General features: G+C 33.9%; 1 protein-coding gene across 2 annotated transcripts in view; it reads left to right on the forward strand.

The window, feature by feature from the left end:
- LOC136026524 (putative methyltransferase C9orf114 homolog) overlaps nt 1-10,022 on the forward strand; it is a 71,338-nt gene extending 61,316 nt beyond the window's left edge. For both annotated transcript variants that reach the window (XM_065703186.1, XM_065703187.1), the window contains exons 6-7: nt 3,360-3,453; nt 9,854-10,022. In XM_065703186.1, coding sequence (XP_065559258.1) covers nt 3,360-3,453; nt 9,854-9,955 — 196 coding nt within the window. In that variant the 3' untranslated portion in view covers nt 9,956-10,022. The remainder of the gene's footprint in view (nt 1-3,359; nt 3,454-9,853) is intronic.
- The last annotated feature ends 3,762 nt before the right edge of the window (nt 10,023-13,784 follow it).

Genomic DNA, 13,784 nt, shown 5'->3' on the forward strand with positions numbered 1-13,784 from the left:
AAATCACATCATCAGATTCAGTGTATCAGAGAATCATACAGAAGAAGTTTCAAGCTTCTATCTGTAAAAAAGTGGAATTTTGCCAAAAGATAGATGACGGATGCGTATTTATTTGATTTTTGTTGTTTTTTCTCCAGGGGTAATCTTTAAGTGACCAAAGAAATTGAAGGGCACCTAGGCCCCCTCCCAAGCTCATTTTTTCTCAAAGTCACCGGATCAAAATTCTGAGATAACCATTTTATTCAGCATAGTCAAAAAACCTAATAACTATGTCTATGGGGACGACTTGCTCCCCCACAGTCCCCATGGGAGGGACTGCAAGTTAAAAAACTTTGACCAGTGTTTACATGTAGTAATGGTTATTGGGAAGTGTATAGACGTTTTCAGGGGGATTTCAGAGGGGATTATGTGGGGGAACTTTCCATAGGGATTCGTTATGGGGGAAGAGAATTCCCATGAAGGGGGTGCAGGACTTTCCTGCATTAAAAAAAAAGCAAAAATAAATAGGAAAAAGTTTTTTCAACTGAAAGTAAGGAGCAGCATTAAAACTTAAAACGAACAAAAATTATTACGAGTGTGAGGGGTTCACCTCCTCCTAATACATCGCTCTTTACGCTAAAGTATTTCAGTCATTTCAACTATTTATTCTACGACCCTTTGTGATTCAGGGGTCATTCTTAAGGAAGTGGGACAAAATTCAAACTTTAGTGTAAAAAGCAAGGTATTGACGAGGGGGTGAACCCCCTCATATACACAGTAAAAACATACGAATATAGAAGTTCGTTACGTAAGCTAATTTTTAAGTTACGTATATTTTTACTAATAAAAACGTTCATAAAAAATTAAAAGTTTTGGTTGCCTCTTTAAGTAACCAAAAAATTGTAGGGTAATTAGGCCTCCTCTCCTGCTCCTTTTTTTCTCAAAATTGTCCGATCAAAACTACGAGAAAGCCATTTAGCCAAAAAAACAAAACAAATTAATATGCAAATTTCGTTTTAATTATTTATGTGCGAAGAGCCAAAATCAAAACACGCATTAATTCAAAAACGTCCAGAAATTAAATAAAAAAAACATGTTTTTTTAACTGAAAGTAAGGAGCGACGTTAAAACTTAAAACGAACAGAAATTTACTCCGTATATGAAAGGGGCTATTCCCTCCTCAACAGCCCGCTCTTTAAGCTAAAGTTTTTTACTGTTTTAAAAAGTAGAGTTGAGAGAAAGAGTAAAACTTTAGCGTAAAGAGCGAGAAATTGAGGAGGGGACAGCCTCTTTCATATACGGAGTATTTTCTGTTCGTTTTAGGTTTTAATGTCGCTCCTTACTTTCAGTTAAAACAAACTTCTTTTTTTTTTTATTTAATCTACGATCATAGGCTCAAGATCATCGGGATAAAAACTCAATAGATCACTTGTATGCTTCGTGATTTCTCAGCCGTGATTTGCGTGATGATAGAGTGCACCTTATGCTTTGACAATGAATCACATCTTTTCTGAAGAAGTCCTTCTTCAGAAAGAAAAAAATAGCTCAGTGATAATTTATTGCCCCCCTATAATATTGCGCCCCTATGCCCATACCTAGTGTGCCTATCGCTAAATCCTGGCCTGGCCTTGGCTATTCTACTTTTAACATCTTCACTGCACCCACCTTCTTTGCTAATGATACTACCTAGTTAGGAGAGGTTACCCGATTCTTGTTACATCGATTCTTGTTACGCAACATCACTTTTTCACCTTCGTCAATTACTAGTAATAGCTATCTGGTCTTGTGAACAATAATTTTCAAACCTATTCTTGTACCCTGAACTCGAAAAACCTCTAAAGTTCGTTCTTTTTGGTTGTTTCAAAACTATGAAGTTCACTATGCTTACATCAGTATTTCCATTCATGTTAAACTGTAAAAATACACAAGCATAACTAATTATTTTAATTTTTGACAACGCCTGTCATCCATAAAAATTCAAATGCAAACAATCTCTTAAAACTAAAAAACAACCGCATTTTTAAAGGAAAAATACATCTTTTTACGCTGATTGGGGCAATATTTTTTATCTTTTTTTCCCTGACTTTCCACCCACGTTTCTAATTTTTAGATTTGCCGCGCGCCCGCTACTACCAAGAACTGCTTAACTGCTTGAAGAGTTTATTTTTTCATTAAAAATTGAGTTCCCATTTTTTCCATATTGTTGAAGATATATATGATCGAGTCAACATAAATTACAGTCGAATGAATGACAGTCAACAATTGACTGTCCTTTTTGCTTTAAGAAACAGTAGGATGTTTGGGACTTTTAAATATATGTTATATGGAATCGAAGGTGAATTTTCCCTGTACATGATAAAATTTCCAGACTTAAATGCAAATACAAAAAATAAATGAAATATTACCGGGGTGTAAATCTTAATATTGCCAATTTTTCTAACTTGGCATTGTGCATTGCCCTAACGCAATAGAAACTCTGATTTCAATTAAATGGTTTAATTTTAAAAATTTTCGTTCCAGGCTGCCAGAGGACATACTGCCAAAGTTGAGCCTTTTTGACCATCTATCTAGGGCTAAAAGAAAAGCAACTTACCTCCGAACGCAGTGGGAAGAGGTCGTAAGAAAGGATTCAAAGGAAACAGAATTTCCTGGATGAATCTTTGAACAGATTGGGAAGGAGGGGGGGCGTGCGCAGCTTTGTTGGAATCAGGCCGCTCTGTCCTACAGTGAGTTGTTAGTAGTAGTAGCATTAGTTTGCTCCGGGTTTAAATATATTAAAAGACAAACATCAAACTTAATGCATCCGGGGTTGAATAATACCAAATAGTTCTTACTGGACATTGTAGAAAATTTATCCAAGTGCTTTCTGATTCCACTGAAAAGGCTGAGATTTAAAATGGCCTTGTTCTGGCCTTATCACATACAAAGATAATACATGTGATATTCCATTACCAGGTTCTAGTTTTAATTGTATCGAATTTATATCACCAGGCATTGTGCAGTATTTACTTGAGTACTATGTGAAGAATCTTCTTATTCTGTCTGAAAAGGTGGTGACTTGTAAGGTAGAAATTGGATTTAGTATTACTGAATGTCGGGTTTTTAATGTTACAACAATTCTTTTTTTTTTAGTGTGCATTCTATAACGTCCACCAAACCGTTATAGAAAAGGAAGCTTTTTTCTATATAACGTCCACCCAACCGCTATAGAAAAAGGAAGCTTTTTTCTATATAAGGTCTACCCAACCGCTATAGAAAAGGGAAGCTTTTTTCTATATAAGGTCTACCCAACCGCTATAGAAAAAGGAAGCTTTTTTCTATATAGAACGGTTTCTTCTAAAAGTGTTATGCATTGGGATTTACTCATTTCTTTTTTTCAGTGGAGAACTAAAGCCAAATTTAATTGAGATTAAACCTGTTGCTGGAGAAAAAAAGACTTTGGCGGTACAAAAGAAGCGAAAAGAAGCAACTATAGTAAGTCTTGATTTTCCTACGGCTAAAAATTTGGTGTTATTTTTATTTTTGGAATGTATCAGACTGGGATAAAATGGCAGGGAATGATATAGAAACGAGTATGAAGAAATTCCGATAATTTATGAGGGATGGGATAGTTTCAATTTGTAAGGAGGAGTTCGAGCCAATAATAAAAGGAGTAAAAACCAACAAGGCTTCATATGCTGATATTGGGGTAAATGTGCTTCTGAAGTAGGATAATTAAAATTAAAGTTAAATTAATGTAATTTATTTAATTACATTATTAAATTATTATTATTAAATTATTATTAAATAAATTATATATTATTATTAAAATATTATTAAAATAATTAAAATATAATATTATTAAAAAATAATTTATTATTAAAATAATATTTATTAAAATAATATTATTATAATTAATATTATAAAAAAATTATTTAAATATTATTAAAATAATATTATTATAAAATATTATTATTAAATTATTATTAAATTAATGTAATGTAAAATTAAAGTTAAAATGCTAAAGATTATGAATAGGATTTTTGGGAAACGAGAAATATTTAGTATTGACTGGGCTGCCCACTTAATTCAACAATCTGTCTTGGCTTTTTTCTACAATTGGCCATCACCTCCACTTTTCCCACAACTATTCCCTCTTTTGTTAAAGTAGTCAACCTGCGTGTGTTCCCCAGCGAGAACCTCCAACAGGTACGACTCTAGTTTGGCATTTGTGAAGGGACACACATGCACGGAAAGGTGTAGCATAAATGGCAGACAGTAACAACGGCAATCAAACGGATAAAATTAACCCTTGACTGGGCCTTAGGGAAACTAATTCCGTTATTACTAATTAGTGAATTAGGGAAACTAATTAAATTCCTTTATGAGAAAGGTGATAAGAACGTGTCGTAACTACATAGGTATCAGCTCAATTTGTATTATAGACAAATTACTTCTAATAGTAAGTGCTCAACTGAGTAGCTTAGTCATACTGAGCAACTCTTTAAAAATTTGGGAGGAACTTGTTCTCCATTGATATATGCCAAGAGAGTTGCAAATAGAAATATTGGTGATTTTAATTCTGAGAAAATAGTTTGTGTTGATTGTCTTATTATCATATCTAATTTGGATATTTGGAACATACAATGCGAAATAAAGAAGAAAATATGCTTAAAACTTGTATAAGTTTATATTAACAATCTTTGAACCTGTTTATACAAAATCTTCATTAAATAAACAAGTTAATTAAATTATTTAACTTATTTTACGTTTTATTGTTCAATGGATTATACCCCAATTTTAATTAATTAATATTATGAGGCATTATAAGATATACCTCAACTGATTATTAGTTAATTATTATCCCTTATTAATTAATTATCATTTTGTTCAGTGCTAGATTATAAACAGTAATCTGTATTGGGGGGGAGGGGGCTCAATCCATAATTGGCAATAAAAAACAAAATTGAGATTTTGAATGGAATTCCCCGCCCGCTTACATTTCACTTACTTGTAATTACCTGGCTCCTTTACTCATTGATTAAACCTTTTACTTGGGTCTAAATGAGGAAGTAGGAAACTTGTTTTTATTTCTTTTACATATAACCAGGTTTTTAGTGTCTGTAAACCCGCTGATAGTCCACTAGTGATGTACAGCTGGCAATCACCAAAGGGCTTGTGTATAATGGAAATCAGAGTGATCTTTGTCTTTAATTACATTGATCAAAAAACCGCCAACCTTATGATTAGTCAGACCATCCAACGAAGAAAACCTTTCCAGATACTACATTGCTTCTTAACTAATAAAGCTATATTATGACTTCTAGGATAAGAAAAATTGGCTTGCATTAAACTTGTCCTCACTAATCTTAAATTTCTGGCTCTAGCAGTGTTACCACTATGTCAGATTTTTGTGACTTTTTTGGATTTTTCGCCCTCTTGTCAGAAAAAAAAATTGTGTCAGGCCTCGGAATTTTGTTGGATTCCTAGTAAAATACGGATAATTGTCGGATTTACTTGAGAACGATTTTCAAACTACCGAAATGGGTGGGTTGTTCTCTCAGTGATTAAAAAGACCCTATCGCTATTTTAAGAAAGGCAAAAATTTTGAAAATTTGTTGCATTTTTGTTCTATAATAAGGAGTTTAAAATACAATTAGACCTCCTTGATGTAGTTGAGCGTTGTGATGGTAAAATGGAAACCCTTTTCAACCTTACTTGCGATGTTCTTTAAGATATAAACATACCTACAGAGAACTGGAGTTGGATTCTGTGCGACCATGTGTAATACTATCTTTGGGTGTGATAACGTTGTTGAGGGCAGAATCAAAGACAGACTTCCATCTGTGATATGTGTCAAGTGCAGCAGAAATTCAATTCAATTAGTCGCTTGTTATGCTTGCAAACAAGTGCCTAACAAATTGGAAGATCAGTTTCGCACAGTATATAGTCACTGCAGCATGAGTGCCAAATGACGCTCTGAGTTCAAATTGCACCAGAAGTTTACAGACACCCTAGTCCTGAATGTGCTTGTCCCATGTCAGACATATACATACCATCTCTTCGGATGTCCGTTGACCGACTATTACATAATTGAAATGTACTTAGTAGCAACTTTCAGGGAGTCGCAGCTGAGGATCCATCTCACGCAAATGACAGGGTACCGCAAGCCCTAAAAAATCCACTGCTTCGGATTTAATTTTAGTTCCAGCTCTATGTGCTGGAGCTGTTTACAGATTTTAATCTTCTTTTCCAATGTGAAAAACCTTTCTTTCGCAAAATAAAATCAGAGGTTGAGATACTTCTTATAAATCTGACCATGAATTTCATGAAGACTAGCTACATTAGATCAACCTCGCCATTGAATTTCAAACCTGACAAAACAAGTGAATACCTTCCAGCTGAAGGTGTGTGCATGGGGATGGCAGCTCACAGGTCTCTTCAAACCTTGAAGTCAAATCAGAGGGCAAAAGCATATGAACGTGAAGTGGGAGTCATCTATGAATGTGCTCGTAGGTTATACGTGGAGACGGTGAAGCAATTCAAACAGCGATTCTCGTTTGATGACGAACTGTTTACACTGTGTGAGATCCTTGATCCTACGAAAGCTTTGGAAATAGGTGCAATTGGTCCTCTGCAAAAGATTCTACAGAGATATAGCACAACGTCGTAAAACGGAAGAAAGATTGTAGAGGAATAGCGGAGTTTACTTTTTTTCGATCTTTAAAATTTGACAGCTGTCTGTGAGTTTTGGCGCCAAGTAGCTTCCATAAAAACACCAAATGGTTCTCAGAGGTTCTCTAACATAATCAGCATTCGCCAATACCTCCTGACCTTGCCATTTCCAAGCGTTATTGCAAAGCGGTTCTTTTCAACCTTAAAAGATGTTAAAACAGATTGTAGAAACTCGCTCAAAAGAGTGACCCTTACCTCACTTATGGAGGTAATGAGAGGTAATTACTATGGAGGTAATTACCTCACTTATGAGGTAAGAGTGACCCTTACCTCACTTATGGAGGCTAAGTTAGGCATGAAAAGAAAAAGACATTTGTCCCATGATTAAGAGGGGTGCTTAATAGTTTTATTTAAAACTGTAAAAGCCAACGCGATGGCTGAGGAGTGCGTTCAGTGTAGTTAAAAATGTGCAGCTAAAAAAAGAAAAAAAAATTGAGGAAAAAAGGAATTATATGAATTTTTTTTTAAGTATATAAGGTAAAAAAATAAAAGTGAGGGTGAATAAGGTGTGGATTTTTTTTTTGAATAGTTAAGATGTTGCTATTGCGGGAGGAGGAGCTGTAGGACAGACAGTGTAAAAGCTTGTCTTATAAAAAGAATGCGACAGAATATTGTCAGATTTTTCGGTTGGAGTCGGAAATTTGTTGGATTTTAGACCAGTGTGGTGTCGGGAAAAGTGTCGGATTTTCTATGGTCGGATGTTGGAGCTTTCAGACTTTGCAAACTAATCCATGGGGAATCTGGTAGGAACAAAGTGGAAACATTGGGCTCTAGACGCAGGGTATAAGAAGGTTAAAATCTAACCCCTGCACTTTCGGTGGAGCTAGTCAGCAATGTGAACCTGTGAGTAGCCTTATTCTCTAAGTTTGGGGTTTTAAGCTACCGTCTAAAATCGTAACGCTTTTCCTTTTCTTATGATATCCAGAAAATTCTTATAACATTCATAAAAAAACTGATGTAAATCACCTACAATTTGCTCTCTAAACCAGTCATTCTCAGTGTGTGCCATCTAAGCCACATGTGCCACATCTAAACCAGTCATTTTCAGTGTGAGCCATCTAAGCCACATGGAACACATCAAGATGTTTTTTTTTTTACCTCAAAGTCCTTCCTCCGCTTGCATTCTATGGCAGTCATGCTTTGGTTTTTGTTCTTCTGTTTCTTTCATTACCCCTTATTCAGTTTATTGCGAGAAAAGGGTAAGGGGGCTGGACTGAAGGGTTTGCTTTTTTGAATATCTGTGCTTTCTGGATAGTCTTTGGTTTTACCAAAGACATTAGGTTAGTTCTAAAATATCCCTGATGAGCTGGAAGCTATTTTAGAAGGAATGGAAAAAATCAAACTAGTTACATTCTCATCACTTTCGTTTTGTTAAAAAAAAATTAGGTTTCAAAATTTATGATACAGAAATTTTTATATTATATTTTAGAATTATTTCAATGATTTTTAAACGGCTAGAACGGCTTAAAAACGATAATTACAACAACAGTAATATTGTTAGACAACAATATTATTAAATAAAACTTGGAATCACAAAAATAAAAACGAATCTGATAAAGCATGCAGAAATTTAGGTAATTTAAAGGTAATTAAATTAGCTATTTAGGTAATGCAGAAATTTAGAAATTTAATTTAAATTTAGATAAGATACCTACCGAGTGTAAAACGGTTAAAACATAAAAGTCAGTTTCAAGATTGTCGCTGCAATATTGTTCCTAAGAATATTTTGCACTGTAAATTTTGAAAATAGAAAATTGCAGCATTTCAATGCTTGTTAAAGAACGAAAAAATTATCTTCGGAGATTTCGACAGCCAGGAAAATGCATACTCCAAAGTCCATTTTTGTGAAAAGTGTCAACAGAATTTTCTCCTTCTTCGATTTTGCTCCTCAGTCCAGAATATTTGCCAAATTATAATTCAATAAATTTCAAAGTACCATGGACAATATTTTAAGCCAGTATTACATTTTCGCCAGAGTTGCCACTATGAACCGTGATTGAAGCTACTTAGTTCAATCTGACATCGCTTTTGTCCCTAAAATTTAAAACCTCTCAATCTATTACGTCACAGAGGCAACCACGCCCTAAAAGTAAGGTGACATGCTCTACAGGTGTTCTATGCAATATGTTTTAAGCTTACTTTTGGCTGATTTTTCACCCACATTTCTCTTTTTTTTGGCACCCACCAATGGCGCTGGTGTTATTTGGTTTGGAACGGGGGTTAACGGTGTGACTCTAAGTCAGCCAAGAGTCAACCCAGCTCCAAATGGGTACCTGGAGAAATCCAGAGAGTCCACTGATTTTTGGATTAAAATCAAGTTGCCATCAAGCCATTGCTAATTGGAGAAAAAACCAAGACTGATAGTCTGAGTGAGAGGCAAAGTTGGCATAAGCCTTTTTCAGAATTATATAAAAATTTTAATTCCATAATTTAATTCTATAAATATTATATATGGGAAAAAACACGGGAAGCGATGAAGGATTTGCCTCCAACCATTCCTGGCCGAAGACAGAGAATCAGGAGATCAGTACCTGCACTACACAGACCATTGGTCAGCATGCGATTAAAAAAAATTCAGTAACTCCGTACCTCCACGTGAAGGTCTTTTTCATTAAAAGTGCATTTTCTGGTTTGTCTTAGTTCTTAAAGATATATAGTTTTAACCAATTTAATCATGTCATTTTGACTGTTCTTACCGTTTAAAAATTAAAAAGTTGTTAAACTGTCTAAAAATATGGGAGCTGTAAATTGTGCCGTTAATGTCGATATTAGAGGCTACAACAGCCTACTGAGGCACATCAAAATCCTCTATCCATACCTTTTCTTTGGCCTACTATATGAGTTTCACTTAGCACATTAAGCAAAAGTAGTGTCAGAGAAGCATTTATTTAACCTAATATCTTGAATTTAACACGTAGGTAATTTTAGGTTTTAGAATTACCTATGTGTAGGTATTTTGGGTTTTGCTTTTATAAACACCACTTCAACTTTAAAAAAAGAAAACCCTTTTAAATCATTATCTCTGTTTCTTCATTTCTCTTTGTCTTGATTGTCATTGGTTAGTAAAATGGTTACCATCAGTTACCGTTGCAAATGGTGAAAATTTTCAGTGCTGAATTCCTTTTGGTAATCTACTTAAAATTGTCTTGTTTATTGATAGATGGAAAGTGATGAAGATAGACGAAGAAAAATAGAAGAGCAGCTGAAGAAGGAAGAAGAAGAGGAAAAAATGAAGAAGAAAAAACGAAAAATCAAGCTTTAATTATATACTTCTTAATGCTTATATTATGATATGCAATGTTTTTTATTACTAAAAGTATGATGATATCCTTTGAGGAAAACTAGACAATTTGCAATAGTTTGAAAAAAGATTCAAGGGTTGCCTCAATTTGAAAAAAAAAAAAAAACTTCTGTATGTATTATGTATAATTAAATAAAAGGTTTATAAAAAAGTAAAATAAATAAACCACCATCTGATAAACCGTGTTATAATTCTCAAGACTATATTTATAATTATTCATGACTGTCTCAACAGAATATAAGAACCATTAGTATAAATTACCTTTGGCCTGAATCAATCTCAATTGCTGAAAGAACGAGTAAATTTGTATTTTTGCTATCAAATGACTAGGCTAGTATATATTATAATTAAATAAAATATGAATTACTATTATGTAAATATAATAAATGACAGTATAATTTTCATAACATCAACAACAACACACCAACAAAATAAAATCGCAATGCTAATTAAACTTTACAAATAAGAGCTTCTAAGATTTAGCTTATTTTATTTATCATATCAACAGCAACATATAAATAAAGTAAAATCACAATAATAATCAAACTTTACAAATAAGAGCTTTAACAAATAAGAATGGGGCTACCCTGATTTAAACTGCCTTCACAATCGATCGAGTGGTTTGGCACACAACCATCTTAAAAATCATAGCGCCAGGGAGAGCTGAAGAGCTCTAAATGGCCATTGGGCTTTACTGAAAAATATATGTAGTTCAAATAGTCTGGCTTCTATTTTTTGACACATCAACAATAATAGAAAGACAATCAAGATTATAGGAGGGAAAAGATGCCTCTTAGAATAACTACACTTGTATCTTTTAATTTGATTTTGCTATTTAAAGGAAAGCACGTTTTTTCAAAACTTTTCCTTTTTATAAGAGCACTCTTTGACATATAGAAGTCTTACGCCTATAATCTTTTTTTGATTAGAATTGGTAATTTAGAGCAATTTGTTTGCTGAAAACTAAACGGTGTATCGTACATTTACATGCTTATAAGTTTTTAAGATTTACAGTAAAGAATATGGCAGTTTACATTAAAGGACCAGTCAGCAGTGCCGATTTCCATTTCATCGCCCTTCATTAAGGAACTGCGAGGGGGGGCTGAGGGCCAGCCATCCTGTTGTTTCACACAGTTTTCTGTTTTACCTTCTCAAGATTTCTCTGCAGGTCATTGGTGTTTGGGGTGGGAAAATGTCATAAAGACGGGTTTAAGGGAAATGGGAGCTTCCTGTGAGGGTATAAAGAGGGAGGTTATGGAATAGATTGGGATGAGAGAGGAGCGTGTGTATCTGTGTTGGCCTCGGGTGGCTTGGTGATGTGATGAGTTGTTAGTAGTAGTTAGTAACTCATTTAGAGTTGAGTTAACTCTGGCTGAGCTTACAGAATTAACCCCCTGACCCCCGTTCCAAACCAAATAGCCAGCAACACAAGGAATGGAACTCTTGTCTTGGCTAGGACAACCAAATTTATGCTTCCCATGAAAATGACATTTTACGACAAGTCAACAGCAGTAAACCACACCGAAAGGTTAAAATGCATATATAATTCAATATATTAGTTCTAGATAACTTCGAAGATTACACTGCCTTTCCATGACGAAAGTATAACAGTTCAAAATAGGGATGAAACCTTTTAATCGACTGTACAATTTTTAAGTGGATAGTTCGAACACATATACAGTGTTCATCATCAGCAGTAAAACTAAAAGACACAAATAAAAACAAACAAAATTTATACCCAATAAACTAATTACATATAGTTTATCGCTCTTATTTAATTTTTTCAATGCAACAGCGGAAGCAAATCTCCTTAACCTTTTCGGTTCCGGTTCATTAGATTTACCTGACATATCAGGTGGACAGAGGTCATAGCTCTTAGGTGAGATGAGATCTACTTTATTTGACCTCAATAAATTATCATAAATTGAATTCAATCCAAATTCACTTGTATCTTTGTTTATGGAATTATTCTTGAATATTGTTTTTTAATTTCGATTGTTTCCCTGAAAATTTGCTTTAAACCTTGGTCCCTAGAAATCAAAGAAACATTTTCAAACAAAATAAAATTATTTGGATAATTATAAATGAGTCCCGATAGAACCGACTTGAAGTCTTCTGGTTTGAAATTTTCTTTAAGGACGATGAAATATAATTATGGTGTTGCAGTAATCTCATTTTTAATTTCTGGTTAGTACGTCCCACATAAAAGCTTCCACAAGTACATGGGATTTTATAAATCCCACTTTGTTGCTCTGTGGAAGTTCGATCCTTTTCAAAATTTAAAAACTAGCCAAAGTGTTACTACCTCTTAAAGTTACCTTTAAACCATTATTTTGTAAAATTCTTTTTAAGTTTTTCACTTAGCCCTGGAACATATGGTAAAAAACAAAAAACATCTTTCTTTTCTGTTGTTTCCAGAATATCGTTAGAAAATTTTAAAAATTTGCTCCTTCTTTTCGAAAAAGTCTGGTCAATTAACCAGCCTGGGTAATGGTTACTTATTAAATTTCTTTTAGCAACAATAATTCCTCCTCAATGAATTTTGGAGAACAAATTCTAAAAATGCGGTCAGTTAAGGATATGATTAAACCAATTTTTACTTGGCGAGCATGGCCGGAGAAGAACGACAAAAATCTATTATTGTTAGTAGGTTTTCTATAAATTTTAAAATCCAGACTGTTTTCATTTTTTAAAAGGAGAACATCCAGAAATGGAAGTTTCTTATCCTCTTTCAATTCTATTGTAAATTTTAAATCACCTCCCCAGAAATCAAGATGTTCTAAAAAACCATTTAATTCATCCTTCCCATAATTCCATATTGAAATTATGTCATCCATATATTTTCCCCGAAATTTGTGTTTTAAAAAATACGAATCTAACGCTATTGTTTCATTATTTCCTACGAAACAATTTACTAATAAAGGACTTAAAGGGGCCCCCATGGGTAAACCATTTGCTTGTTCGAAAAAAACCCTCTGAATTGAAAAAAATAAGAGAACATATTGTACAAACTAACTAAATTCATAGTTACACCGACTTCCAAAACTGTTTCACCACTAATTAAGTCCAAATTTCTTAATATCTTTCTTACAAAAAAAATTTTTGTGGCTTTTACATCAATACTCGTATATATTGATGCTATGTCGAAACTTGAGATTATGGAATTTGAAGAAATTTTTACTTCTTTTGGTTTTTTTTACAAGTTCTGACGAATTCCTAATGTAAGAAATTTGTGTCGACATGAGTGGTCAAACAGCTCATGGTAACGAACTGTAGTAAGGAGTGACCCGGCTCAATAGTAACCAAAACTCTAAAAGACAGAATTTCGATACCAAAAATTACATAAAAAAAATCAGATTTTAATGCTTCAAAGTTTCATCAAGTTTAGTATTATCCATCAAAAGTTACGTGCCTGACAAAATTTGTCTTATTTTAGAAAATAGAGGGAAACACCCCCTAAAAGTCACAGAATCCTAATGAAAATAACACCCTCAGATCCAGCATATCAGACACCTATCTACAAAAATGTGGAATTTTGTATTTTTTACCAGAAGACAAATCACGGATGCGTATTTATTTGTTTGCCCTTTTGTTTGTTTTTTTCACAGGGTGATCGTATCGACCCAGTGGTCCTAGAATAGCGCAAGATGGCTCATTCTAACGGAAGTTAAAAGTTCTAGAGTCAATTTTAAGTGACCAAAAAATTGGAGTGCAACTAGACCCCCTACCACGCATATTTTTCCCCGAAGCTACCGGATCAAAATTTTGAGATAGTCATTCTGTTCAACCT

The sequence above is a fragment of the Artemia franciscana genome, chromosome 4, assembly GCF_032884065.1.
Source record: "Artemia franciscana chromosome 4, ASM3288406v1, whole genome shotgun sequence".
Lineage (NCBI taxonomy): Eukaryota > Metazoa > Arthropoda > Branchiopoda > Anostraca > Artemiidae > Artemia > Artemia franciscana.